Source organism: Natator depressus, chromosome 21 (assembly GCF_965152275.1).
Source record: "Natator depressus isolate rNatDep1 chromosome 21, rNatDep2.hap1, whole genome shotgun sequence".
Classification (NCBI taxonomy): domain Eukaryota; kingdom Metazoa; phylum Chordata; order Testudines; family Cheloniidae; genus Natator; species Natator depressus.
Window position 1 is genome coordinate 11,139,726 of NC_134254.1, and position 26,715 is coordinate 11,166,440.

The 26,715-nt window shown below is 52.3% G+C and overlaps 1 protein-coding gene across 3 annotated transcripts in view; it reads left to right on the forward strand.

Annotated features, from left to right (window-relative positions):
• Positions 1-26,715, forward strand: part of SCUBE3 (signal peptide, CUB domain and EGF like domain containing 3) — a 96,545-nt gene that overhangs the window by 60,933 nt on the left and 8,897 nt on the right. For all 3 annotated transcript variants that reach the window (XM_074936103.1, XM_074936101.1, XM_074936102.1), the window contains 11 exons: positions 7,558-7,674; positions 11,942-12,064; positions 15,215-15,331; positions 20,031-20,153; positions 22,081-22,197; positions 22,806-22,898; positions 23,004-23,120; positions 23,247-23,408; positions 24,388-24,591; positions 24,869-25,030; positions 25,970-26,137. In XM_074936103.1, the coding sequence (XP_074792204.1) occupies positions 7,558-7,674; positions 11,942-12,064; positions 15,215-15,331; positions 20,031-20,153; positions 22,081-22,197; positions 22,806-22,898; positions 23,004-23,120; positions 23,247-23,408; positions 24,388-24,591; positions 24,869-25,030; positions 25,970-26,137 (1,503 nt within the window). The remainder of the gene's footprint in view (positions 1-7,557; positions 7,675-11,941; positions 12,065-15,214; positions 15,332-20,030; positions 20,154-22,080; positions 22,198-22,805; positions 22,899-23,003; positions 23,121-23,246; positions 23,409-24,387; positions 24,592-24,868; positions 25,031-25,969; positions 26,138-26,715) is intronic.

The window sequence follows — 26,715 nt, forward strand, 5'->3', positions numbered from 1 at the left end:
GAGCGGATAAAAGTTCCCCTAACAGTTTGCCCACACTAAGTGTTTGCTATGACACAAGCATCACAAATGTGACTAACAGTCACCAGGATTCAGTGCATTAACCATCATTGCACTAGCCTCCGCTGACCCACCATAGGCTCTGTGAAATAAAGCCAAAGCTCCGATTTTTTTTCCAGCCAGTCCCCTGAATTTCCCGCACACAACCATTGTTTTGCTTGTGCAAACTGGTGCTCATACACACAGTGTTTTCACACATGCAGACTCCCTGTCCACTTGTGCACCAAAGCACAGGTTTGAAGCGTGCAAACCTAGGCAGGTGTGCAAATACTGTGGATACAGTAGAGGTGGCTGTTTGAAAATGTGTCTGTGTGTGTTAGACAAGCCCTTGAAGCTAAGGAAACAGCTCCCCAGACATAGGCACAAGGGGAAACACAACGTTATGGTGGCTTCTCATTGGGTTTGGCAGCTTTAAGTGGCCCTTCAGAATTTTTGCATAGGATACTTTGAACTTAGCGCCTTTCGTCTGAAGATCTCAAAGCACATTACAAAGGTATATAATAGCCCCACTTTACAGATGGAGAAACCGAGGCACATTATAGGTGAACTGACTTGCTCAAGGCTAGAACCCAGGAATCCCCAGGCCTTATTTTCCGAGGTGCTCAGCACCAGTAGAGCCCAGTGACTTCAATGGGAGTTGCAGGTGCTTAGCACCTCTGAAAATCATGTCCTTCCCTTGTTCTGAGCGCTAGAGAACACTGCCTGCTGGCCTTTAAAAGCATTTCCCAGGGCCTTGATGGTTTTCTCATGAAGATTTGTTGTTAATTTTGTGGGTTGTAATTTTGGCATAACAGTTGCAGTTACGCAAACTGCCGTCATGAAGATTTGTCCTCAGAGGGAAGTGATTAGAACAGCAAATGCTGCTTTTGAGGGGAGGCTCTGCAGAGTGTTGCTTATTCCAATTTCAAGCAGGGCAAACCTCCATCAGTGCAAATAGCATCTTTGCCTATCTGCACGGAGGGTTTGCACTGGTGCATCTAGTCTCTTCTGGCTGGAATCATCATGGATCTGCATAGACGTGGCCAGACCTAACCTCCTTTCTTGCCTGTTCTTCCTTTTAAGGTTTTTCGAGAATTGTTTTGTTCCTCCTTGGATGCTTTCCTTTGGCAGAGCACAGCTACTTCTCTCTTAGCTGCTGGGCCCAGCTCAGCGGTATTTTAATTGTGGTTGGTTTCACTTTTGTACAGTGCCCAGATACATTGTGATGGGCTCAATAGGCATTAATTAAAACAGTCCCTGCTGACGAGGGCATAAACACAAAAATCCTCGACCTCCATTTATGTAAGGCAGATGAGAAATCAAGGACGGCAATGTGGCGTCTAAGATGGTGGCCTGATTCTGTTCTCACTCTCCCTGGTGCAAATGAATTATAGTTCCACTGAAGTCAATGGAAGCACCCCAATGTAAGTCTCAGAATCGGTCCCTTTTTTCCCCCCTGGCTCTCAGCGTGTGCTGCAGGGAATTAACCTTTCGGTTCCATATGAGCCAAATTTATTCGGAGTTTTCAGTAAAAACACAGGCAGACACAAGATGCACAGAAAGCGTGATACTGTGTTAAAAGGCTATAAACTAAGGACTTTAAAGGGACCATCTGAGGTTAAAGATATAATGGGCCTGATTTTCCACTGCTGTGAACCTTGTGTTGTTATTTACATCTTTGCAGAGTGGGTGTGAAATGCTACCAGATCAGAATAGCAACACTTTACCCCACCTTGCGCTCACTTTGCATGGGGGTAAATGACTGTAAGATGCAAAGTAAAGAAAATCAAGCCCCACCTACTAAAAAATAATAATACCCAACAAGTAAAGTTCCTAACCTCTTTTACAGAAAACACTGCAGATGTTTAAAAGTGACAGAATTTTGAAAACCTCATGTACTCTGCGCCCCTCTTGTGGCTTACTTTAAGCATTTTCTTCAGCTCAGATGATGAAAACTGAGTAATTAGTTTGTGTTCGTAACTGCTGGTCAATTTCACATGCACCAGCGCAGATTCTGTTTTTCCTTACACAGGTGTAAATCAGGAGTCAGTGGAATTACCCCAGTATGAAAAGAGGATTGTGAGCAAACATTAGCACAAGGCTGCAACGTATTGGTTGCGAACACGGCAGAGGAGAGGTTTTTTTTTGTTTTTGTTTTGTTTTGTTTTGTTTTGTTTAAAAACAACATCTTTTCCATTGCAAGGCAAAGCATATCACGACGTGCTGGAGAATTTTCTCTTGATCTTTGTTCTTGTCAAAGCTTATTTTTACAAATCTTAACTTTGAAGACAAATTTGACTTGACGAGGCCTCTTTAATATTGGTAGTCTGGTTTTCTTTCAAAGAGTCTTTGATTTCGAACTGAAATCTCAACATAGACCACTCAGAGGTTGAAAAGTAACTTCTGCTGGGGTATGAGTTTCTTGAAACCTTCCCTTCTGAAACAGACATGTGCCCTGAAAGCAAGTTTATCAAGTTGCTCTGAAAGCAAGTTTGGAAACTGATTTCAGATGAGGCATAAAAGCACTTGCAGTTATTAAAGGTCTCATGGCACTTGAAGAGTATGGATGTTAACCCCACTGTCCTCCCTAAACATCCACACTGCCTCAGTTTCATTTGAATACAACGGTCTTCTTCACTTCCCATCCTAAACTATTGTGCAGTGTTGCTTTGCACTGTTAAACAGATGCCATGTTCCACCCCAGAGGTGGCCGTGTTGCAGTAGTGGTTAAATGATCCATATATGCTGATCACCGTGGTCCCTTCTAGCCTTCAAATCTATGCAGTTTTATAATCTAGATGTTTGCTGTTATTTATCAGTGAAAGAACACCCTTCTTAAAAAAAGACTCGGGATCCTTTGGGGAAAGCGTGTCAAATGCACATGCTGGCCCAGGGAATGCAGGAAAATGTCGTGGTTTCCTTGCCCCGATAGTCCCAAAGGTCAGTGCAGTGGGGAGTAGGGATGCAGCCAGGAATAATAAAGGAGGGAGAGGAGCAGTTGTTGGCTGCCTGGATCCCATGGAACAGAGGGGAAGGGTAATGTCGGGGCTGGTATCTGAGTTGTTGTTTTAACGCATAAGGCTCTTTTTGTTTGTTGGTGAGCTGTGCTGATTGCAGCCTGCTCCAGCTGCTGTGTCATGGTCAGGAAGTGAGACAGCGGCTTTCTGTGGGGAGGTCACTCTTGTGTCTTTCCTCCCCCCCGGTGATTCAGCCAGCCCTTGCCAAAACCCTGTGTGGTTGGGTGAGTCATGTTTACATACTCCACGCCTGGAGAGCCACATTCCCTCAGCCACCCAGGGCTGATATCACCACAGAACAATGGATCCCACCCCACACTGCAAGCAAATTACTGTCTCCAGAGGCCTGAGACAGGCAGGGGCGAACCCAGAGCTATAATTAGGTTTTGGGTGTTTTAGGAGCCGGAGTCTCAATTTCAAAGGCCATTTGAAGTCAGTGGGACTTAAGTTCCTAAATCACTTAAGCACCTTTGAAAATGTTGCCCTTTGTGTACCCAGGAGATTTGCCCTAATTGCCGCCAGCTGCACTGGTGCCAAACCACAGATCGGCAAAGCTGTTCTTTGCACTGGTGGAGCTTGACACCGGGGAAGTGGCACCGGTGCCAGTCCCAGTGTGTAGCAGCTTCGCCTGCCTCCGCTAGGGTCCAGGCCCAGATCCTCAAAGGTGTCTAGGTTCCTAACTTCCAGTGATGGGCCCAGGTTCTTATCTGGTGTAAATGGGTGTCACTCCATTGAAATCAGTGGAGCTATGCCAGCTTACTGCAGCTGAGGGATCCGTCGTCTTGCATGCACCACTGCAACTATCCCAATAGCTGAGTCTGGCTGACTAGGTTCTTGCCTTCCTCCATGTAAACACAGAGCATCAAGGGTCAGATGTGGATTCCCTTAAGGGAGCACATGGAGTGTAATTGTCTGACGCGTCCCATCTAGCCACTCGCTCTAGGGATGGGGACTTGGAATTATTCTGTGCGGGTCCCCTTGCTTCCAGTGTTTGTGCTGCCTCATGATAAGAGATGCTCTTGGTCTGGAGGCAGCATGCCCTAATAGATTGGGTACTAGGCTGGAAATCAGGAGAGATGTGTTCTAGTCCCCGTTAGACCACTGATTTGCTAGGTGAACTTTGGATTAATCTGTACCTCAGTTTCCCTTCCAGCCCATTTGTCTGTCATGTCTGTTTGTGGCCTACGCTCTTTGGGGGTGTGATGGTGTCTTACTGTGTGCATGTACAGCACCTAGTACAATGGGTCCCTGACCGTGGTTGAGGCCTCTAGCTTCTACTGTAATGCTCTCGGTTCTGCATAGAAAGGTCTTAGGGAGGTAGACTAATCACTTGGATGTGGGAGGCGCACCAAGAGCCCAGAGGCAGCCACTAGAGAGAGATACGTCCTCCACCTCTATCAAATGTCATGCCATGTGTTCTCTCTGTTCCTCTAAAGGACGGTCACCCTGATGTCTCAGTCCTCTACAGTCGCACTGTTCCTTCGCTGAGCAAAAAGGCCTATGTGGGACTAGAACCCAATAACCCCTACCTCCCAGCTCAGAAAACCGACTCAAACCCAGCTCTGACCCCTGTGACAATCATCACATGAGACGTGCCATTTGCTCACCTCCAGCTCTCGCATAGCTCCAGGTGTCAGTAATGGTTATAAAATTATCCAGCCGTAGTATTAGGCTATCTGCTTTCCTGCGGAGGGGAGTTCCGGTGATTGGCTGCAGGCTATGTAAGCATCTGGGTACATAGATAGGTGAAGAAATATGTTCTTAGCATTACATTTTGTAACTCTACTGGCCATTAATTTCGTAGAATGGTCCCTTTGTTCTCTTGTGATGAGACAGCATAAAAATAGCAGCAGCAGGACATTCACAGAATAATAATCCCAAATCCCCAGCACAGCAAACAGCGGTTAGGCGTTTCAGTCAATTACACTTCATGTAGTTCCCGCAAAGAGAGAGAACCTGGAATTTGCTCTTTTCCAACAAATTTCTTCGGCGGGTTAGCACGTTAGGGTCCTTGACCCCAAATGTCTCAGTCATCCAAGCAGCTAATGCTCTGGAAGGGAAATTTTATTGGTCTTCATTAATGAATTTCAAAGCATTGTTCTAATGGTTAGTACAAAAACCAAAGATTTGGTTTCACAGGGACATTGGACAAGATGAAAATGTTGCATTTAAAATAATGCCTCTTGCTGTTGTAACAGCAACGGCTGAGTCTGACGACAGGAAGTAATTAACATTGTAAAAAATCGAAGGTGCCCTTTGCCATTGCTGCAGTGTGTACATGGTTTTATTTTGCAAAGCTTCATTCAGCTTGGACAGTGCAAATAGATTTTCATTTCATGGGGCCAATCCCACTGTCCATACCTCTGTTTACTCTGCCAGGGAACTATTCCTGAAGCAAGGTGCTGCTGAGCGTGAGTAAGGATGGCAGAATCTATTCCAAATTTCAGAAGAGCCTGGCACACAAGGGATGAGCTCTTTTGAAAATCAGTCCAGCAGTGCCATGGTGGGAGCCTGAGGGCTTTTGAAAATCTGATGGTGAATGCTGGGTAACATTTTCAAGTATGTCTACCTAATTGAGGAAGCTAAATCCCACTGATTTCAATGGGAGTTAGTATCTAAATTCCTTAGGATCTGACTTCAAAGTCACTTCTGAAAATGGGGCTTAGGCATCTTTGAGAAGTATTCTCTGCTGAGCACTTGTAAATCTGGCCCCATGTTTCTAGTTAGATTCACTTCTTGTCCCCCCTCTAGCCCAGCACTGCTGTGTGTGGGTTGCAAACAGTGCCCTGGCATCGTTAAATCATCCCCAGAACTCTATTCCCCTTGAATTATTATTTTCTTTAAAGGGAAAAACCATTTCTACTAGCGTTGAGGTTCGTAAAACTTTTTATTTCACCACTCCCTGTGCCTAGCTTTAAGCATGTGAGGAGCCCCGTGGAACTCGTCACATGCTTAAAGACAGGCACATGTGCAAGTTCCTTGCTGGATGGGGACCAGAACAGCCTGCTCCTTTGGGAAGCCAAAACCTCTTCCAGTCACAAACAAACTCCACTTTCCCAGTGCCTGGGAGTGGCAGGTGGCCTCCTACAGGGATTTAACTAGCTCACATGTGCTTCCCTGAAACCTGCCAGCAAACTGCTATGTCTCAATCTCATCTCAAGTCCCATCTCCAAACATTCCTGAGCAGCCGCTCTGGCTTTTACCTGTGTTACTGCCTGACATGTTGTTTTAATAGACCGAGAAAACGTCTCCTGATAGAACAGACCAGTTCCCCTTTCCTGTCTGCCGCGCTTCAACCAAGATACTCTGATGTTATTAATGAGCAGATTCTTTGAAGGAGAGAGGGTTATCTAGGGGGTAGAGTCGGGGACTGGGAACCTGGACTCCTGGGTTCTTTTTCCTGCTCTGCTGTCGACACACCAGAAGCCCTGGGATTAGTTACTGTAATTGGGATGATAATGCCAATGCGCCCCTCAGGATGTGGGGAAGGCTAACGAATGCTGTCAAGTGGTTTGAAATCCTCTGAAGAAAGGCATGCTAGAAATGCGAAGCATTAGGGAGGCTGTGCTCAAGAGGGATGCTGCCAAGTAGATTTATGCCCCCCATCTGACCTGCCTTAAAACTTCTACTATCGTATTTTAATTTAAGCTAGTAGCAATTGTCCTCCAGAACCTGAACATCTATTAAAAAGGAAAACCCCCAATTCTGTTGCTGAGACATTAAAGACAACCAGTGGCAACAGCTGTTCAGTGTTTATGTAGGACCTACTGTAAAGTTTTGCAGTCTCCTGGTCCCTTTGTCGGCTGCTCAGCAGTAGGTCACTTAGCGGGCCCTGTGTGGTCGACATGTGTGATGTTGGTGCACAAACAGATGTGTACGTCTCTCCCGCCCTTCCCCAGCTTTCTTGGGAAACTCTCAGGCAAAGAATCAGTGCTTTCCAGATGGAAAAAGCCAAACTCCATGTTTCCCTCCAAAGGGAGGTTAAAACTAATACAGGGAGAAAAGGGGGTGTGTGTGTGTGTCGCTATTAATGACTGTGGTTGCTCTACCGGTGAGTCAGAAGATTTGCTCTCTCCTCCAGAAGCACAGGTAAGTGTCCTCTTTGCTTGTAGAAAGCCCTGACCTGGGTTTTGTTGCTCTGCCATTACGTTCAGACAACCACTGAGCTGTGTGACAAGACTTTCAAAAAGGGATGAGTAGGCACCAGCCCAACTCAAGATGCCCAAAAAAGGGGCTGGATTTGCAGAGGGCATTCAGCTCTTCCTGGAAATCTGGCCTGTTTGGGTATGTCTAACTGCAGCTGGGGGACCGAGCTGCCCAGCCCGGGTAGTGAGACTCATACTAGCTTGCTAAAGATAGCAGTGTAGATATTTCCGCTTGGGATCTCGAACCCACCCGGCACGAAGTCGCCTCAGCAGCGTGTTTGCACCTCACTCCTAGACTGGGCATCCTTTAAAAGCATTTATTGCTAACCTCTCTCTCTTTCTCTCTCCCCACCATGCAGAGACCTGCGCTGTGAACAACGGGGGCTGTGACAGCAAGTGCCATGACGCAGCCACGGGTGTGCACTGCAGCTGCCCAATGGGCTTCATGCTGCAGCCAGACAGGAAAACTTGCAAAGGTAAGGGACCAGTGAGCGAGGGCCTGGCAGCTTTGAGCCCACCTTACATGTGGGAGCGTGGAGCCAGCCGCTCTCCCATTAGAGGATTCTTCTCCGCTGGGAGCAACTTTTACTCCTGGGGGAATTCTGCACCACTGCGCATGTGCAGAATTTATGTTCCCTGCAGATTTCTTTGCTTCCCCACAGAAAAATTACTTTCTGACAGGAACACAAAAGGAAGCCACAAGAGCGGTCATGTGACCCTCCCCGGTAGTATGTTTTGTGTGCTCAGGGTAGCCTGCAGAGAGGTAAATCACTGTGGGGCAGGACTGGGGAAGACCCAGCTGGTGGCTCCTACCCTGCGCCGGGCTCAGCTGCTAGTTCCGGCTGGGCTGGGGAATTCCTCTTCCCCTGCATGGCATCAGGGGCCATGTCAGATCCACCCCCGGCTATAGGAAGCTCTGCACCCACACACACCGCCACTGCACTTCCTACACCCATCGTTCCTCAGCTGGAGGGGGAGGGATCCCTGTACCAGGAGCTGCACCCCGATCCACCAAACCCCCGTGCATCCAGACCCCCTCATACCCAGACCCTCCTGCCGAGCCACAGCCCCCCACACACACACACCTAGAATCACCCCCTAATAAACCCCAGTCCCCCTACACTGGTCTGTCTCTCTGACCGGCCAGGGCTCTGAGAGCAAATGGGGATTCTTCAAGGTCTCCGGACGGGATCCGTGCCTAGAGAAACATTTCAGTGGCCATGGAACAGATGAGAGAGCTGCATACGTCTCCCTGGGGAGCTCCGGTTCTTGCCTTTTGCGTTAAGAAGCCTTCTTCCTCTCTACCCCCAGTCCCTCTCTCTTGCCCATCAGCCCCACCTCAGTCTGCTCCGCAAGGGTTCAATAACAACGTTCGCTCTAGGATTAAACCCCATGCGGAAGAGCATTGCTGTGCTATAAGAGAGCTGGGGCTGTCCCCACCGCCATCTCGCCGGTGTCTCTGGAGGCTTGGTGGGCCAGGCAGGGCACTGGCTTTTAAGAGCAGAATTCGCAGTGGAGGTGGATTCCTGTACTAAGTCTTCCTCGTGTGTGGGGATGGTGACATGTGGGTGCTGCGTGCCAGACCCTGTGTTTGAGGTAGATCTATACTGAGGTCCTATGGTGATGGGTGTTACACCAGAGATCTGTGCCCAGATACTATGGTGATGGGCACTGTGGTGTGCACATGGGTTGACGGGCTGGGGCTTGAGTATCTCACGAGACTCCAAAGAGTTTGGGCAAGATGTACAAAGGGATGTAGGTGCCTACCGATGCAGATGGGCGTTGAGTGGGATTTACAAAAGTGCCTAAGTGCGTTAGACACTGAAGTCCCATCGACTTTCCTGGGAGTTAAGCACCTAACCTGCTTAGGCACCTTGTGGACAAAAGCACCTACCTGTATCATCCGGCACCTAAGCACCTGGCCCTTGGCAACATGAGGCGCTCTCATCTCTCCACCCCTGTCCTCCGACAGACCAATGTGGTTAGGCCTGAGGGCGAGGGCTGACTCCCAGCCAGAACAAAGGCCTCTATCCAAACGTACATCAGACTGTGGGAGAAGAAATGCTCATTGGGAAACCAGTTGACCTACAAAGGGAGGGAGCTACGTTTCCCAGCTGAACAGTCCCTGCTCCCCAAGCTTACCTGGGAAGGTGCACCATACCTGGGATCGCGGGCGAGGCACACTGCACCCTGTCCTCCTGGAGCAACTTTTGTCATTCAGAGGTGTTAAAATCCCACTTCCCAGCCCCCACCCCAGTTCTGCCTGGGAACAGCAGCCCTGTTGTTCCGATTCCTTTTGAGTCAGGGATTGTAGCTGCCTTGTGTCAGCCCCGTTCCCTGTGAAACCCAGAGGCAGGGGGAAGGTTCAGTCTGGCGGCAGTCATGCAGCACAAACACTGTGGTGGGCTAGCAGTTAGAGCAGGGCTCTCAGTGCCAGGACTCCTGCATGCCAACCCCAGTGACTCACTGCTTGACCTTCAGCACCATCCTGTGAAATGGGGTTGAAACATCCCAGGGGGGATCGTGGGGAAGACTGATCTTGTGATGAAACCAGAGGACTGGGAGCTGGGGAATCTGGATTCTGCTCCTAGCTCTGCTACAGACTTCCTGGGCAAGTCACACACACTCTCCCTGTTTGATGGCTCAGCTTTAAAGCGGGATAACACGGCCCTATGTCAGGGTGTTGAGAGGCTAACTTCACTCTTTGCAATGATGACTAATATTCTTGCTGGTGGTAACGATTGAGTCCTAATGTGTGGGTGTCAAGGAAATTGACCCATTATCCCAAAGTCAGAGTGGATGTATTGTTTGTACAGTGTTTTGAGGTTCCTGGATGGCAGATCTAGAGGTATGTATGCTATTCGGGTGGTATTACTGAGTAATAACCCATGCACACCCTTAATACAGCAGAGGTAACCTGGGGGATGGCTGCATTACATGGGCTGTCTAGGCGATGGCCGATCTGGCTGCGGGAGGGTCTGTGAAATTTGCACCTGCGACATGAATTGTAGGAGCAAATACAAGTCTGCTGCTTGCTGGGGCTGTACTTAAACAGAAATGCGGGCCGAACGGCCATCAATCCATCGTGTTTTAAATTAGCAGCAAATTCACTCCATTTTTTTACAGAAAAGGAGGAACATTTGGAGGAATTGGGGGTAACACCAACACATGTGCATGTGCGTATGCATGTGGGTGGGCGTGAGTGAAAGAGACAGATCCGGTCACACACACACACAAGCTTGGGGTTCCAGATACAACCGCGCTGCATGCCGTCCCTTCAGCGGGAGACCCTTGACTCGGCCAGCCCCCAGGAGAGAAGGTGAAGCTCCAGAAATGGAAGGCGCCTGCATTCTGTCTTTTGGCAGCTTGGGGTCCTTGGCCGTAGTTGAAAGGAAAGCACCATCCTGCTGAAAGCCATCTACCTGCCTGACCGATTCCAGACCTCTCTGGGCTTCATTATTATTGTTCAGAGCACACCACCTTTCCCATTCTGACGTTCCAGGAAAGCATAATAACCCAGAGCCATATCCCCTGTGTCTGGGATTTTATTACAATTGCGAGCTGTTTTACTGCTAATTCACTCACAATAATAAAAGAAAAGCCACAACCCCAGAGAGCCGCAGCTGTTGTCCTGGAGCTGAAGGCAACACAGAACTGGGGGAGGGATTCAAATGAAGCTTTGGGCAAGGTCTGCCCTGAGCTCTTACCTGGGATTTGTCAGCCCAGGCTCGTTCTGTTTTACAGGTCATTTCCTAGCAGTAAATTTTCTGGCTAGTACAAAACCAAAACCGACCACTTTGCAGGTTATAGAAGCTCTTTGGAAATGGGGAGGGAGGGATTGTTTATTTTTTAGTGTCGCTTATTGCCTTAAAGTCAGGAGGTTTTCGAAACCTGCGTGTTTGTTTTGTCTAACTCCTGTTCTTCTGAGGGTGATTTTTCCCTTTCTTGTTTTCTGCCAGTCTCTCTCTTTCTAACGCACGCGTTCCCCAAGAGCCCTCAGCCCCACTTGCCAATGGCGACTCCCCAGAATCTTTGTATCTGTGTCAGAACGGAAGTTGTCCACCAAGGACATCCAAGCGTTTGGCAGATATTCATTCATCCTCTTTCCACCCCTGTGAGCTGGGTGCGTATTCTAATTCCCACTGGACAGATGCAGGAACTGAGATGCAGCGATTCACACAAGGACTCAGAGCTCGGAATAGAGCCCAGGCGTCCTGATTCCCTCCTGACCTCTGACTGTATTGTAAAAAGAACAAGGAGTACTTGTGGCACCTTAGAGACTAACACATTTATTTGGGCCTGTCCCATCACAGGAAGCTGTGCTCATCAAAGGCCCCAGTCCTTCTCCCGTTCAAATCAATAGCAAAACTCCCCTTGACTTCAATATCCTTCTAGCTGAGGCCCTTAGATGGCAGCTCTCATTACTGTAATATCGGAGCGTCTCACAATCTGTGCCATATTGAGCCTGCCAACACCCACATGAGAAGGCAGCACTGTTCTCCCTCGCGTTCTGATGGGGAACTGAGGCACAGAGAGACAAGGGCCATCACACAGGGTGTCTGTGACGGAGCAGAGACTTGAACTCAGGTCTCGTGAGTGCAGGGCTAGTACCCTAACCGCTGGGCCGTCCTTCCTTTTCTTGGGCGGCTGGTTCCTTCACCTCTAATTGCACTCCCCATGCTTGTGTCGCCGGTTCCAGTCAGTCTGTGTAATGGGATGTTTTGTGTCTCCCCCTCCCCGCAGATATCGACGAGTGCCGGCTGAACAATGGCGGCTGCGACCACATCTGCAGGAACACGGTGGGCAGCTTCGAGTGCAGCTGTAAGAAAGGCTACAAGCTGCTGATCAACGAAAGGACCTGCCAAGGTGAGTGCCGGGTGGGGCCTGCAGCGCGGCTGGGTTCCACGTCTTGTGGAGGGGCTCCAGGGCTGAGAGCTGGTCCCAGTCCCCTGTGAGTGACGCAGTGTTGGATGGGGTCGTGGAGGGGTGCTGTGCGCCTCCCGGTGAGGAGTTAGCCACGGGGGCACTTCTGTTGGCTAACACTTCTGTTGGCACTTCTGTTGGCTAACACTGTGCTGACAGTGTCACCCCCGAGCACTCTTGGCTTTTCAGGTACCAAGGACTTGGGCTTAGCATCAAAAATGTCCTATGTCTCCAAAGCAGAGGTGGCCAGGGTTGTTCAGCCGCTCAGCCTTGTTCTCGGTGGGAGTGCGTGGGGGAGGGGGTTCCCCATTGTTCTCAGTGTGTGTGTGCACATGGGGGAGGGGGTCCCCATTGTACTCAGTGTGTGTGTGTATGGGGGAGGGGGTTCCCCATTGTTCTCAGTGCATGTGTGCGCGCATGGGGGACGGGGTTCTCCATTGTTCTCAGTGGGTGTATGTGCATTGGGGAGGGGGTTCTCCATTGTTCTCAGTGGGTGTATGTGCATTGGGGAGGGGGTTCTCCATTGTTCTCAGTGGGAGTAGCCAGAGGCTGGGCACTTTTGAAAATCTGGCCCCAATTGTGGGTTCTGAGTACTTAAAAATCTGGCCCCAGGGAACTCCCTGAGTCTCAAAGTTCAACTCCTAGACATCTCCCAGGCCTGAGGCCATGAGAGAGACTCAGGGGCCCAGCGGTGAAGGCAGGTTCCTGATCCAAACCTCTTCACGCTTCAGAGGTGTTTGGATTTTGGGCTCCGGTCTGGGCCCGTCCCTTGAGTCTGTGAAATTGGGCTGAAATTCCAGGCGTGGCTCTGTCCGTGTGGTTACTCGGATCATCAAGCCACTGTGGGTATGGCTGCAGGAATCCCTGGGTGAGGTTCTTTGGCTGGTGCTACATGGGAGGTCAGACTAGATGAGCATAATGATCTCTTCTGGCCTATGAATCAACTAACAAGCTCACCAGGCATGCCAGATAACATCTCAGAGACCACAGCTTACAACCAACACACAAAAGCCTGCGGGCGTTCAGTGTTATCACACCTTGGCATGTCTTTCTGCGGAGTGTGTGTATCTGTGTAACAACAAGATGTGTGGCCGCACGCACGCTAACCTCAGGGGATCTGACAACACCGGGCATGGGATGCCATCTGAACTTAGGGGAATGTGTGCAGCCGAATTCATGTGTTAACAGCCTCAGACACGTCACTGTTTTTACAGACCACGAAAGTTGTTTATTGCACAAGACTTTTGCAGGGAATCCGGGGGATGGGTTGACATCTCATTGGCTACGGCACACGCACGTACACATTCACACACGTGCACACACACATACACACATGTACCCACGCCAGCCATTTTCTTTTGCCGAGATCTGTTCTCTTCAGAGGCAGCCAGGACTCTCAGGAATAAACCTCCTGGCCCATCCCCCCTGCCCTCTTCCCTGGGGATTGCCCTTTTTCAAGTGACCTAGCTGGTTGGAATGAACAGGGCTGGGGTTATGGCATGCGCAGTGTGGGATTGTACTGTGATTTGTAACCGTTTGTTTTCGCCGTGGACCATGGAGGGAAGGCAGGCACTGGCTGGGTGGGCACGGAGGGGTCAAACCCTCAGTCCCTTACAGAACACTTCTATCCTACTGCTGGTTTCAGCTTTCTCCATGCTCATTGCACTTGATCTGCCACCTGGGCCCTTGCCTGGAGCAGAGAAGGGAGGCAGTGTGTTGACTACTGGTTAGAGCAGGGGATGGGGAGCCAGGACTCCTGGGTTTTCTATTCCCAGCTCTGCCATGGACTCGCCTCTCTCTGCCTCAATAGACCCATCTGTAAAATGGAGTAATCTTTATCTCTCTCCCTGGGTGGGAGAGAGTTGTGCTTTGTGATCTTCTTATGAAAGGCCCCATGGGCATGCAAAGTATTATCCGTCTGAGGCCACCCAACTCATCTAACTTTGGAACGAGACCAGCCTTGAGCTAAGTATGCAGGGGGGCCGGTATCTGCGCCTCCCCTCCCCCCAGTGCCAAGGTTCCCAGGCCTTCCCTGAATCAGCACTTGGGCCCTTCATCGCTGGGTGAGTGTCTGAAGCCGTGATTCGCTGGGGTATGATGGAGCACAGGTGTTACCTGCTGAGTGCACAGGGCCAGGCCCTGGGGAGGTCGGCGGGGGGGGTTGGTGTGCCTTTGTCGGGCACCTCTTTCATCTCCATCCAGGTTCTGCATTGTTGGAAGTTTGATCTGATCGTGGCAGTTAAGTTAATGAAGCTAATGAAATTAAAAGAAACCTGGCAGGCCAGGTTTGCCCCTGCAGACTGTCCCGCCCTCCCACAGTGAGGGCCCCGCAGGGCAGAGCGGGTGATGCTGGCACCTTCCTCGGAGGGGGTTCTGCCAGGGAGCACAGGTTTGGTTTCCATGTGGGGCGGGACGGGGGGGATGTGCTGGATCCAAACATGTTCCTGGATCCATGGCACTGCGGAGCTTGCAGTTGCTTTCACCCCCACGCCACGGGGGACTTTCCATTCCAGGCTGGCGCCTTGGGATTTAACCCTTTGTCTTGCAAAGAATCTCTGCGGTAGGATAAAGGATGGGCTTGGGGGCGGAGTCATAATCCACCCACTGTGGAGTTCTGTCACCCTCTAGTGGTGGCTGGGCTGCAGGTGGAGGTTGATGAGCCTGACAGAGACGGGTCTTTTAGCTCCAGCTGTAGAGGTCCCAGGTTCGTTGTGGATAATCCGCCCAAGGGCACAGCGTTGCATAGGCCTAGGGATGCTCAGCATGGCAGTGGGGCTGGGAAGGGGGTGTGTTTTGAGGTGCCCCCGTCCTATGCAGGGTAAAGGAGCAGATGTTGGCATAGACGCCCTTCCTGGCTGGCTGCTTTTCTGCAGGGCTTTGGACTTGGACCACCCCTCTGGCACAGTGGGAGAGAGCTGTGCATGGACCTCACACGGCGGGAGTATTCATTTCAGTCTTTCTGGGTGACACTGGAGGTGGGTGGGGAAGGAATCGAACCCTTGAGAAACTCCTGGGATTCGAGACCCCTGTGGAGCCGACCCCCAGGCTGGGCCGGGCCTCATGCTCTCTGCCTTTCCCTCTTCTTCCTCCCAGATATTGACGAATGCTCCTTCGACAGGACCTGTGACCACATCTGCATCAACACCCCGGGGAGCTTCCATTGCCTGTGTCACAAGGGCTACACGCTGTACGGGCTCACCCACTGTGGAGGTATGGGAGTTACTGTCCCGTTTGCCCGCTTCCTGGTAGTGGGATCTCTCTGGCAGGGGAATCGTCTCCCCAGGGAAGGGCTGGGAGTCCCATCACTTGGGCTACCTAAGACTAAACTGGACCAGGCCCTGGAGAAGCGATTGTATGGAACAGTCTTGCCTTGTTGCCTGGGGTGAGGAGCGGGGCTGGGCTAGATGGAGCCCAGTAGGGTTTTTCCAGCTTTAACATGTATGATTCAGTATAATGCCTGGGTAGGCTGTGGAATTCATTGCCACAAGTTATCATCGAGGCCAAGAGGTGAGGATTCAGAGAAGGATATGGATAAAACGAACAAGTGATCTAAAGCTTCCTGCTTCAGCGAGAAGCCAGTCTCGGACTATTGGGAGACTGGAAGAAACTATCCCAGGCAGGTTTTCCTGGAACTGCTCACATCAGTGTTTCTTGTGCTTTCTCTGGAGCATCTGATACTCGCCACTGTCAGAGACAAGATCCTGGACTAGATGGATCGATGCAGTCTGGCCATCTCTGTGCTCCTAGCAGGGATACATTTCCTGCTACCCAATAGGGGGGAGGGATAGTTCAGTGGTTTGAGCATTGGCCTGCTAAACCCAGGGTTGTGAGTTCAATCTTTGAGGGGTCCATTTAGGGATCTGGGGCAAAAATTGGGGATTGGTCCTGCTTTGAGCAGGGGGTTGAACTAGATGACCTCCTGAGGTCCCTTCCAACCCTGATATTCTATGATTCTGTGAGACAGGAACCATGTGCGTGTGTTGGGGGGTCATGCATACAGGTGTTCAGAAAGGGCTGGATGAGCCACGAAAGGGACTGCTGCCCGGGTGTCCCTCGAGGAGGCGTGGATGGCAGAGAGATCTTTGGGACGCAGACACTGGGATCACGGTTGTGGGGAAGTCCCATACTGCACTCCTCTCCAGAGCAGCCGAGTCCCTAGTATCCCAATCCGGTCTGGGACTTTGATTGCTTCTGTCCTGACTTTTCCAATGGCTTCACCTCTTCGGATAGGAAAACAGGGCCCCCGCTGTCACGTTTGCTTTCCCCTGTAAGCAGCGAGGGGGATGCCAAGCAGGGAGGGGATTTCTCTCTTTCTGCTGATTCCTAAGTAGTTGGAAATGGAGCTCCATAAGCCGAGTGGGTGCAGGGAGCCAGACAGTTGTGTCTGCAACTTCAAACAAAGCGACCGGAGCAATTTGTGACTTGTCCGCTCAGGGAGAGAGAGAAAAAATCCCCAGAGTTCTTGGCACAAAGTTTGGAGGGGGACTTCAAAAAGGTTTTGAGCTGAGTTTCCTGAGTCAGATAACTCCCGAGCGCGAGGGAAGGGGAGGCCTGCGCCTGAGGGAGTAGCAGGGAAGATGAAAAGCGCAGAGAGGTTTGTTCAGGCGTGTTATGGCAGCAGTGCAGTTTGAAGCGGTAGTTTTCAGTGCGAGTTACGTATGCCGAGATACCCTGGATTACCTAGATTAAGGCTGGTGCACCGACACAAAGAAGCCCTCACGCCCACAACGTATGCACCCCCTGCACACACACAGTAGACGCTTGCACAGACCAGTGCAAATGCCTCTACCTGTAAACCCCTTTGATTCTGTGACGGCCTGTGATAGCAGGGGACTGCACTTGATGACTCAGGAAGTCTCTTCCCGTCCTGTGTAAACGCAGTCCAGACTGAGAACGCGCCTCCCACGTCCAGCAAACAAGTGCCCATGGTGGGGCATATTCTCGGCCGATATAATTGACTTCAATGGAGTCGATGTAAATGCAGTTTGGTTCAATTAGACGTCATTAGCATGGCAGGCTGGACTAGTGCTGTAAAACTCACATACCTAAATGTGCAGTGAACCCTGTACCCAGGAGCCCCCCTGTTAGACGCCTGGTCCCTGCCTGCCCCAAATAAAATCCTGGCCCTGCTGAAGTCAATGGGAGTTTTGCTTTTCACTTCAGTGAAGTCAGGATTTCACCCACTGAATGCGACTCTGCTCCATCTTTCTTGCCAGGCTGCCTCTGTTTATACAGCCAGTGAGTCCTTGCAGTGATTTCATGCCCACTTGCATGCAGACGCAAACACACAAGCAGGTCAACACAGACAGGCAGCCACACTTGTCCATGAGCGCTCGCTCACACCATGTGCTAAACGCGCTGGACAGGGAAGTGCTGTCCCTCCCATTGGGAGCAAAAGAGTTCCTTGAGGGAGGAGGTTTATAAAACCTCTCGTAAAGCCAGAGGCTGGCTTAAACCGCCTGCTGGCTGCGGTTTGCAGAGAGAGTGAGGCAGGATGTCGGGAAGGGCTCTTGGTTTGTGTCACACCGCTCAGGAGTACAAACGTTACTGGGCTCAGTGCAGGGCTCGTGGGGTGAATTTCTCTGGCCTGGTATACAGGAGGGTCAGATAGAATTGCCAACCCTTCAGGATTGTCCTGGAATCTCCAGAATTAAAGATGAATCTTTAACTAAAGATTGTGTCATGTGATGAAATCTCCAGGAATTCGTCCAAAGGAAGTTGGCAACTGTAGGGTCAGACTAGGTGAGCTAATGGTCCCTTCTGGCCTTATGCTTGATGAATCAATGAATGTGGAGTGACTGAAATAGATGATGCAAAGCGAGCGTTGAGAGCATAACTGCTAAATGGAATCTACTTTCTAAGTCCTCTGTCTGTCTCTCTTTCTACGTCTAGCTGGTCCCCCGTCCTAGCAGAGTGTTTGGTTTTCACACTGACGGAGGCAAGCTAGACAGAGGATTTAGTCCCTGTGAGCCAAGTATTTGTCACCACCTGGCTGGGTTACTTTACTGGGGTAAAGGTGGAGCCACACAGAAATTCCAGCTGGTGGAGAAAGCAGCCACTTGGTAGTGAGAAAAACCACGAAGGAGACAGTCTGGGACAAGGGTGGTGCTGGTGACTCTGAGTCAGTCCTGGATCCAGCACCCCAGCAAAGTTGGTGCAAAGGCTGCTGTCAAGGACGAGCTGCCGTGATTTGGGCTAAGAAATAAAACCAAGGCCCCAGGTCCTTTGGCTCGTGATAGACCCCTGCACTGATGGCAGTTGTGTCAGGAGTCGGCGCGTTAGCCCGCCACAGCCTGACCAAATTCAGTTGAGAAATTCCTTCCCACCTCCCTGTGGGTCAGTCGGATACAGTATTTGTCTTCACTTCCTGAAGTGCAGCGTTGCTGGGCACTGTAACACAGCTGCCACTTTCCACCCCAGAGGTGGATGCATTTCAGTGGTGGGTGACATGAGCCCTAATAAGATCGGCCCATTTGGGCAATCGAAAGAGCTGTGAGGAAGGGAAGGCAGAGCAGCTCCCCTGCCATCCGCTATGGAGCTCGTGAAGTAATTGACACGGTGGGATTGGGTCAAAATAGGTCACCCACCATCCCACTCTATTCTCTGCTCACCTGGGATCTCTGCCCAGCCCTGCACTCCCCTTCCCTTTCCCTCTTGCCCAGCTGGGAGGAGCTGGTTCTGGCTCCACTCGCAGACCTCCAAGGCCATGGTTGGAGTCCTAGCAAGGTTGCGGGGTTTGCTCCCCAGGCAGGGGGATTGCTCAGCTCTATATGGAGACCCATTGCTCTGGTTGCTTTCCCCAGCCAGTGGGCGCTCTGTTGGCTTGTGGGAGGAGTGATCAGAGGATGGCTCCTGATTAATAGAAATTGCAGGGAGCTCTTGGGGTGGGGATGAGGATGATTACGGGGCTGTGCTCACGCCCGGCCTGGCTCCCAGCAAGGGGACAAAGGTGAGAAGACGCTTCAGGGAGCTGAGGAGACTCAGGTTCATGAGGAGTTTGAGCAGGGAACTTCTCCTACATCCTACCCGAGAAGCCGTTGGCAGTTTTTCTCCTCTGACCCTGGCCCCCGGGGGAGGCTCTGCAAAAAGAGGTCTGGGTAGCAGTTCAGGTAGATGGCTGGGCGCCAGGACCCCTGGGTTCTCTCCCTGGCTCTCCCCCTGACTTATCACGAGTCCCTTTGCCCCTCTGTAGAGTGGGGTTATGCAGCTGCCTGAGGGGGGCTGGGAGATGTAATGGGTCACTGCTCACACGGGGCTTTGAAACCCTTACAGGCAGTGCTGCTGGGTAAGTGCCGGGTCTTGCGCCTGCTTGTTACCCTGGAGCAGCTTCATTTTCTGCTGTCCTCCGAGCCTTTCTCCAGAGTGTCCCTCCCCAGGGTACTGCTTAGTGGTCATCATGCCCTGGGAGTCAGGGCTAGCTGCTGTCTGGAAGTGTGTGCCCAAGTTTCCTCCCTATGGAGAGCGCTGTCCTGAGTCACAGCTGAGATGCGGCCGGGCGCTGTGAAGGGGGGACTCACGTCCCTGCACGTGTTGGACTAAATTCTCCTCTCATTTCACGTGTCCTTCCCTACTGGCGCTAATGGGAGCTGTGGGAGCCCAGCTCCTCTGAAGACCCAGCCCGAGGGGGTCTCAGGTTGGACACCCAGAAATACAGGCCACTTTGAAAATGGGGCCTAAAGTGATTTGGTCAGGATTGCTCAGTGAGTCAGTGGCAGAGCCAGGATTAGAACCCAGGAGTCCAGGCTGCCAACCTCTGTCCCACCAGCTCTAACCGCTGGAACACTCCAGGAGCTAGAAATAGAACCCAGGAGTCCTGCCCCCTTCAGCCTGCTGTAACCTCTAATAGAGCTTGCTTTATGCAGCATGGCAATTCCAGTTCTCAGTAATCCTCTCGCTTTCCTCCCTGCAGACATCGATGAATGCAGCATCAACCGAGGAGGCTGCAAATTCGGCTGCGTAAACGCCCCTGGCAGCTACGAGTGTACCTGCCCGGCCGGCTGCAAACTGCACTGGAACAAAAAGGACTGCATAGGTGGGTAAAGAAAGCCCGTGCTGCCATCTAGCGGGTGAACATAGGTCAGCCGGCAAAGCCTGAAAAGAGATCTGTGTTTTTCTGTTCGGTCATTGCTGTGAGGTGGTGGATAGACTTTTATCCAGGCGGATTTTGCTGGGAATGTGTGGAGACGGTGCAGCAGAAAGGGTGCTGCTTATGGGTTGGATTTGGCCACTGGGTGCACGTTGACCATGCACCCCGGCCTATAGCGTTCTCTCTTGGTCTGAGCGTCATGCCGAGTGGAAACCTTTTCAGTCTCAGCCTAGAGCTAGAGCATGTTTTATTTTTGTGCAGATTCCCATGATCCCCATGCTGCCCCGGTGCTGTGCCTTCTGGCAGAGACAGGGAGTTCATGCTCCGTGCCCCAGTCTGCCTTTTGCCACTCTGCTGAGACGGCTAGCACAGGAGGCCAGATAATGCGGCCTGTGGAGCTGGATTTCATGCTGTGGTCTCCTGACCTGAGAGCCCCCTTCCTCCCCCAAACCCATCTCACCTAGGCTGCTGGACTCAAGAGAAGAGAGGGTTTGGGATGTGGTGGAGGAAATTCTGGCACCTCGCCTAGAAAAGTGCACATCAGAAAGTGTAGTCCTTCACCTGCTGAACTTCCCCTGGCTATTTCAAACCTGGGTCAAATTTGTTTTGTTCTTTACATAGTGCTCTTCTCCCCAAGGGATCCCAAAGCACTTTGCTGATAGATATACCTATAAAAATCTCTTTACCTGCCCCTGACTTGCAGCCACCTCTGGGGAGGGACACAGCAGCTGTTCTTAACAGTCCACAGCAACACTGTGGTGCCCAGTTGATTCCCTTCCATTACCCGCCAAGAGAAGGGACAGGGGATAGACTGAGCAAAGCCTCCTCAGAATGAAGGAGTGAGTGAAACCCCAGCAAGTGCCTCTTACTCCTCAAGATGATCTGCTGACTCAAGGCTCCAGGTTGAGTGTTTGAGTGTAAAGCTGTGCGGGAGAACCCACAACACCACACGCACCCCTTTCTTGCCAGGATGGCCCACGGCAGAAGCAGGTGGCTGAGGGAGGAGGATGGATGCTGTGGCAGGAGTGGAGTTGGGAGCAAGGTTAGAGTCCCACTGTTGAATTAATTTGAATAGAATAAATGGGCTTTTAGCTGCCTCTTTCTGGTCCCGGGCTTCCAGCAGTGTTGCAAAGTAGGCAGTCTTGGCCAGCTAAGCCAGACTCTTCTTCACCAGAAGGAAAAAGGAGAGAGAGAGGAAAGAGAAGAAAGAAGGTGGGGAAGGAGAAGGACACGTTCGGGGGAGAGGAAAAGTCTCACATCCCAGGTGGTGTTCGGGATTCAGCCAGTGGAGGTGGTGATGTCATGTGGCTCCCTCTTTCTCTGGCCTGGTGTGGTCAGGACATCTCTCAGGATCAGAATGACGAAGGCCCAGGGACCCAGGAGATGGTGGGGGTGGCAGCCAGGATGGTGAAACTCACTCCAATCGCCAATTTGTCTTCCAAAGTCTCTTTCTGCAAGGACCCCAGAAGGAGCGATTGGGGGGAGTAGCCCATCCCTTCACTGTTTTGCCCACCAATTAGGCCTAATTTCCGACCCACCAATTTTGATTCATTGATTTTTCAGTTTCACAGTGCTCTGTTTACCAGGGATGATCGTAATGCCGTCCTTGAGTGATATCGGGAGGTCTTTTTGTTTCTACTAATGCAGTCTCTCTGTGTCCCTTTTGCAACTTTCCCAATCACTACTGAGAATGCTAGATTATTGTGAATGAAGTTTCACTCCCTTTTTTCAGTTGCGCCCACAATTGCGCTAATTCTGTAGGCCCAGTTATGATAACTCCCCTCCCCCAGTGCCCAGAGCAGCTCCTGCTTGGCTGGTCAGCCCCAAGTTGCCCCCTGCTTGTTGTCACCACTCGCTGCTTGTTGTCCTTCAGAGCTGGTGAAATGCCTGACGGGCCCCATCTCTCACCGGGCCATGCTCACCTGCAACAAGAATGGCAAGAAGGACAGCTGCTCCCTCACCTGCACCTCCAAGGCCCGCTTCCTGCCAGGTACCAACCCGTGGCCGCCACATCTCCCCTGAAGCCTACCCGGGGCACTGGCCTTCTCGAACGCCCTCTGTCCGAAAGGGATTTACAAATATGGATCTCTCCCTGCCCGTTACTGAGGTGGCTGCTTAACGGTGCCCCGCATTGCCGTGCAGAACATCGTATGTAATGGAAAGCACAGAGGGGGCTTAGGGAAGCAGGATGTCACTGTGCAGGTTAGATTTAGGCCTGGATAATGCAGAAGTCACCACACTGTAGAGTGCACCCCCCTAGGGGTGTGCAGAGGACCTTTTGGGGGGCCATGGCTGGGGTCCGGGCCGACCCCACTGAGGCGGGACACAGGATCTCAGGCTTTGCAGGGCCCTGGCTTTGCCTGAATTGACCCTTGGGTTGTGCTATCGATAAACCAGTCTCTGGAACTTCAAAGGTTGGGGTCAGATCAGCACCCAAAGCACATGTGAGCTGCTTAGATGCAGAGCCAGGGCCTGATTTCCAAGGGTGCTGAGCCCCCAGTGACCTCCCTGGGCCATGCAGTGGAGTAGCACTTTGGAAGCCAGGCCGGGAGTGAGCCCCAGGCTCTGTCTGAATCCCTCCTTTCTCCCTCTTTGCAGAGTCTGACAGCAGCTACACAGTGAGCTGCGGGACGCCCATCCTGCGCCAGGGGGCCCAGCAGAGGCCTGGCAACAGCAGCCATCACTGCATCGGTAAGGTCGCTCTCCTGGGCTGGTCCGAGCCACCTCTGTCCCCAGCTGCCATCGCGGGAGGCTCAGCTGGTGCCTCTGATGTTTAGCACCTGCCTTTTCTTTTAGAGACTGCCGCTGCGCCAATCAAACAAAAGGCTTCCTTCAAGATCAAGGACGCCAAGTGCCACCTGCACCCGCGCGTGAAGGGGAAGCAGGATGAGTCGGGGAAGCATGGGGCCCCAGGTGAGGCGTACACCCTCCCCCCAACCAGCCGTGTAAGCTCCTCTATGGCTGTGTGGAGGGAAGTGGCCCCATTGACCCAAGGGAGCTGTGGGGAGGATGCTGACGCTCTGGTTCCCTCTCTTCCAGGCGGGGCGGCCCCCTGCTCAGATTGCCAGGTGACCTTCGTGAACCTCAAGTGCGACTCATCAAAGAAGGGCAAAGGCCGCCGGGCCCGCAACTCCCCCAACAAGGAGGTGACGCGCATCACCCTGGAGTTTGAGGCAGAAATCAAACCGGAAGAGGTCACAGGTGAGGGTCAGTGCTGGGAGGACCGGCTTTCCCAGAGTGCACTGGGCCTGAGGCAATCCCAGGTTGGGGGATATGGGACTGGGAGGACTGGTTTTCCTGGAGTGCACTGGGCCTGAGGAGAGAGGCCTGGCTATCCCAGAATGCTCTGGAACTGAGGTGAGCCCACGTAGCAGTAGGAGCCCTGGCTTTCCCGGTGTGCACTGGGGCTGAACCGCCGACAATTTGGAAGGAGCAGACAACTCTCCAATAACGCCTGCCTTGTGCTGTTAATTACCTTCACACGCTGCTAGGCAGCATGTTCCATGGCCTGTGTGAAATGAGCTTGGCAGTTCTCAGACCAGCTCCTTCTGGGCAGGTGTCCATGTCACAAAAACCACCTTCCCGGCTTGCACTGACTGGCCCCCTCACCGGCGGTCTGGCCAGAGGCCAAGAATTGAGTAAGACCATGGAAACTGAACCCCTTCCGCACCTCTAGAAGGGGCTTTCCCAAGATGTAGATGAGGCAGGCTGTGGGGGAAATTTGCCCTGCCACTCCTTGCGCTGGTTCCAGGTCTCTGGCCAGTGATGATGATGCACAGAGCCTCTGCTGTCCACAGTGCAGCTTTAACAGTTACATCCACAGCCATCCCAAGTGCGGGGATGGGCACTAAAAGAGGAGGGGGGTAGAATAGGCAGAGATGTATAGTCACCCCCAGAGGGTGGACATGCAGGGGTGGGCAGCAGCCCAGGCTCGGGCGTGGGGAGATGGGATGAGTAGTCAGGAGGAAGCCCCTAATCCAGCTGAAGATGCCCCTTTGTTGCTTGAGTTCCCCCCGGTCCCTGTCACCCCACTCACACATGATAGAAGATTGGTGGGGAATCACACTACTAGCTCTGGCAGGGAGCTGCAGCAGTGATGGGGAGGGGCAGTCTAGGAGGGCATCTGCTTTCCCTGTGCTCACCCTGATAGTCTACCCCCTCCCCCGTCTCTGACCTCTAGCCAGCTGCAATATTAACTGCCTGCGGCAGAGGGTGGAGAAGAAGCTGAAGTCTGCAATCAAGGCCCTGAAGAAGTCCATAAACCAGGAGCGATTCCTGATCCGCTTCGCGGGCATGGATTACGAGGTGGCGCGGAAGCTGAGCATGTCCCCGGAGAGTCAGGAGAGCTGCGGGCCAGGGCAGCAAAGGCTAGGATCCAAGTGTGGTAAGGGAACAGCCGGGAGGCTAGGGACCTGGGCCAGTTGCACATTAAGCTGTAGGTCCCTAGTGCCGAACTACAATTCCCAAGCACCAGTGCTCCACGTGCTGACGGCCAGTAGGGGAAGTTACCATGTGTTCTCCCTTTAGAGGTACTGACTTGTCAATATTAGGAGCTGGGAACCCCGAGGGCCTCTCACCTGCAGCCAGAATAAGGCATATTGGGGATAGCTTGGTGGGGGTTCTCGCTACATGTGTCCCTAACGGCTCTGCCTCTCTCTTAGTTAGCTGCCTGCAGGGAACGTATTACCACGGTCAGCTGGAGCAGTGTGTCCCTTGCCCCCCAGGGACGTACCAGGAGAAAGAAGGCCAGCTCTCCTGTGACCTGTGCCCTGGAAGCGATGCGTATGGCCCTGCTGGAGCAACAAACATAACCACCTGTGCAGGTACGGTGCGGGGTTGATCGGTTGCTGTTTGTGACCTCGGAGGGAACCAAGAGGCACCTTACAGCTGTGGCGTTCTGGCGCTCTTGATCACCTCTTCCATAGGGCCCGGCAAGGGTCTTTGTGTGGGCTCGGCGATGTGGGATGGGGTTAGGAGCACCAGCAGAACCAGTGCAGTGTGATGCGTGCGGCTTCCATTCTGTGCTGCAGAGAAACCATTGTAGACCTCATCCCCAGCTTGTTCAAGGCCCGAGCATCAGGCATTAAACAGCTCAAAGGGTTCCACACCACCACTCACTGCATTGCCTGGCCGCAGACAGGCCCTTGGACTCTCCATTCGGAACAGGACGGGATAGAGACACGAGAGGGAAGCACAAGCGCCTAGTTAGGATGCAGGCATGGCGGCTTGACTGCAGGGGGCTGCCGCTTTTGGCTGTTCTTACTGCAGGGTAAACTTCGATGCATCCCAGTCATGAGCCAAAGGGGGTGAGGTGTTGTAAGAGCAGAACCATGGGGGAATTGGATCCAGTCCATTTTATCAGAGTCCCCAAAGTTCAGGGGAGAAGGGGACAGAGACCATCTCTTTGTCCTGTTGTATACTACGTAGCACAATGGGGTCCAGACCCACGACTGGGGCTCCTAGGGGCTGCTGCAATAAATAGTAAAGATCTGGCTGAACGGTTCTGGTTCTGATCCACCTGCAGCTGTCACCAGGGGGTCCCACAGCAACAGTGGCAACAAGGTGGTAATTTCCAGGCTGCTGCAAGGTGCTTGCAACCAGTGGGGCTGCCCCACGGATCTGAGGAGGAGCCAGAGCTGTCTGTGGCTCCCCCTGTCTGGGGTTCAGCACCGGTGACAAGCAGTGTGGAGCTCAGGGCACAAGGAGGCTGTGTTACTGCACAACTGACCCACATCTCTCTTTGATTTCCAAATGGGCCTTAGGTCAGTGTCCCCCCGGCCATCACTCAGTGGATGGCTTCATACCCTGCCAGCCGTGTCCCCGGGGCGCCTACCAGCCCGAAGCTGGGCGAGCTCTGTGCTTCCCTTGTGGTGGGGGGCTGACCACCAAACACGAGGGAGCCTTCTCCTTCCAGGACTGCGATACCAAAGGTACGTCCAAGCCAGCAGCTCCATCAGCAGCTGGGAGGGGAAGAGCCATGGGAGATCAGAGCAGCAGGGCAGCTCCAGGGGGTGTTGGGGGGCTGAGTTCCCAGGACTGAGCCTGCTTCATTATGGCTACATCCCCCAAACCCACCCTCTGCTTCTTCAGCTCCCCAGGCCCTGTCACAACAACGACGCAGGTGGCGAGGTGGGAAGCTTTCATTTTGCAAAGTGCTTGCGGGGGGACAAATCCCACCCTTGCTCCGCTGCTCCCTTTTGCCCTGAACATCCATCCTTCACCAAGACTCTTGGCTTCAATCTACCCCTCCACCCTCCCAGCGGTATCCGCTCACCCACCCTATTCCATTTTCCCCGCTCTCCTGTTAGACTGCAATCTCCTTGAGAAGCTACGTGCTTGTCGAGCCGCCTTGCACAATGGCTGTACGAATCCACCAGCCCAGGCACAAAATCCGCCTGCCCACCCTTTAAATAACGGTGCCAAAGTGAACGAGAATTGGTGGCGTGTTTGCAGGGCTGTTCTCACACTGCACCGATGCATTTAGTACCCCAGAAATACTCTTACAAAG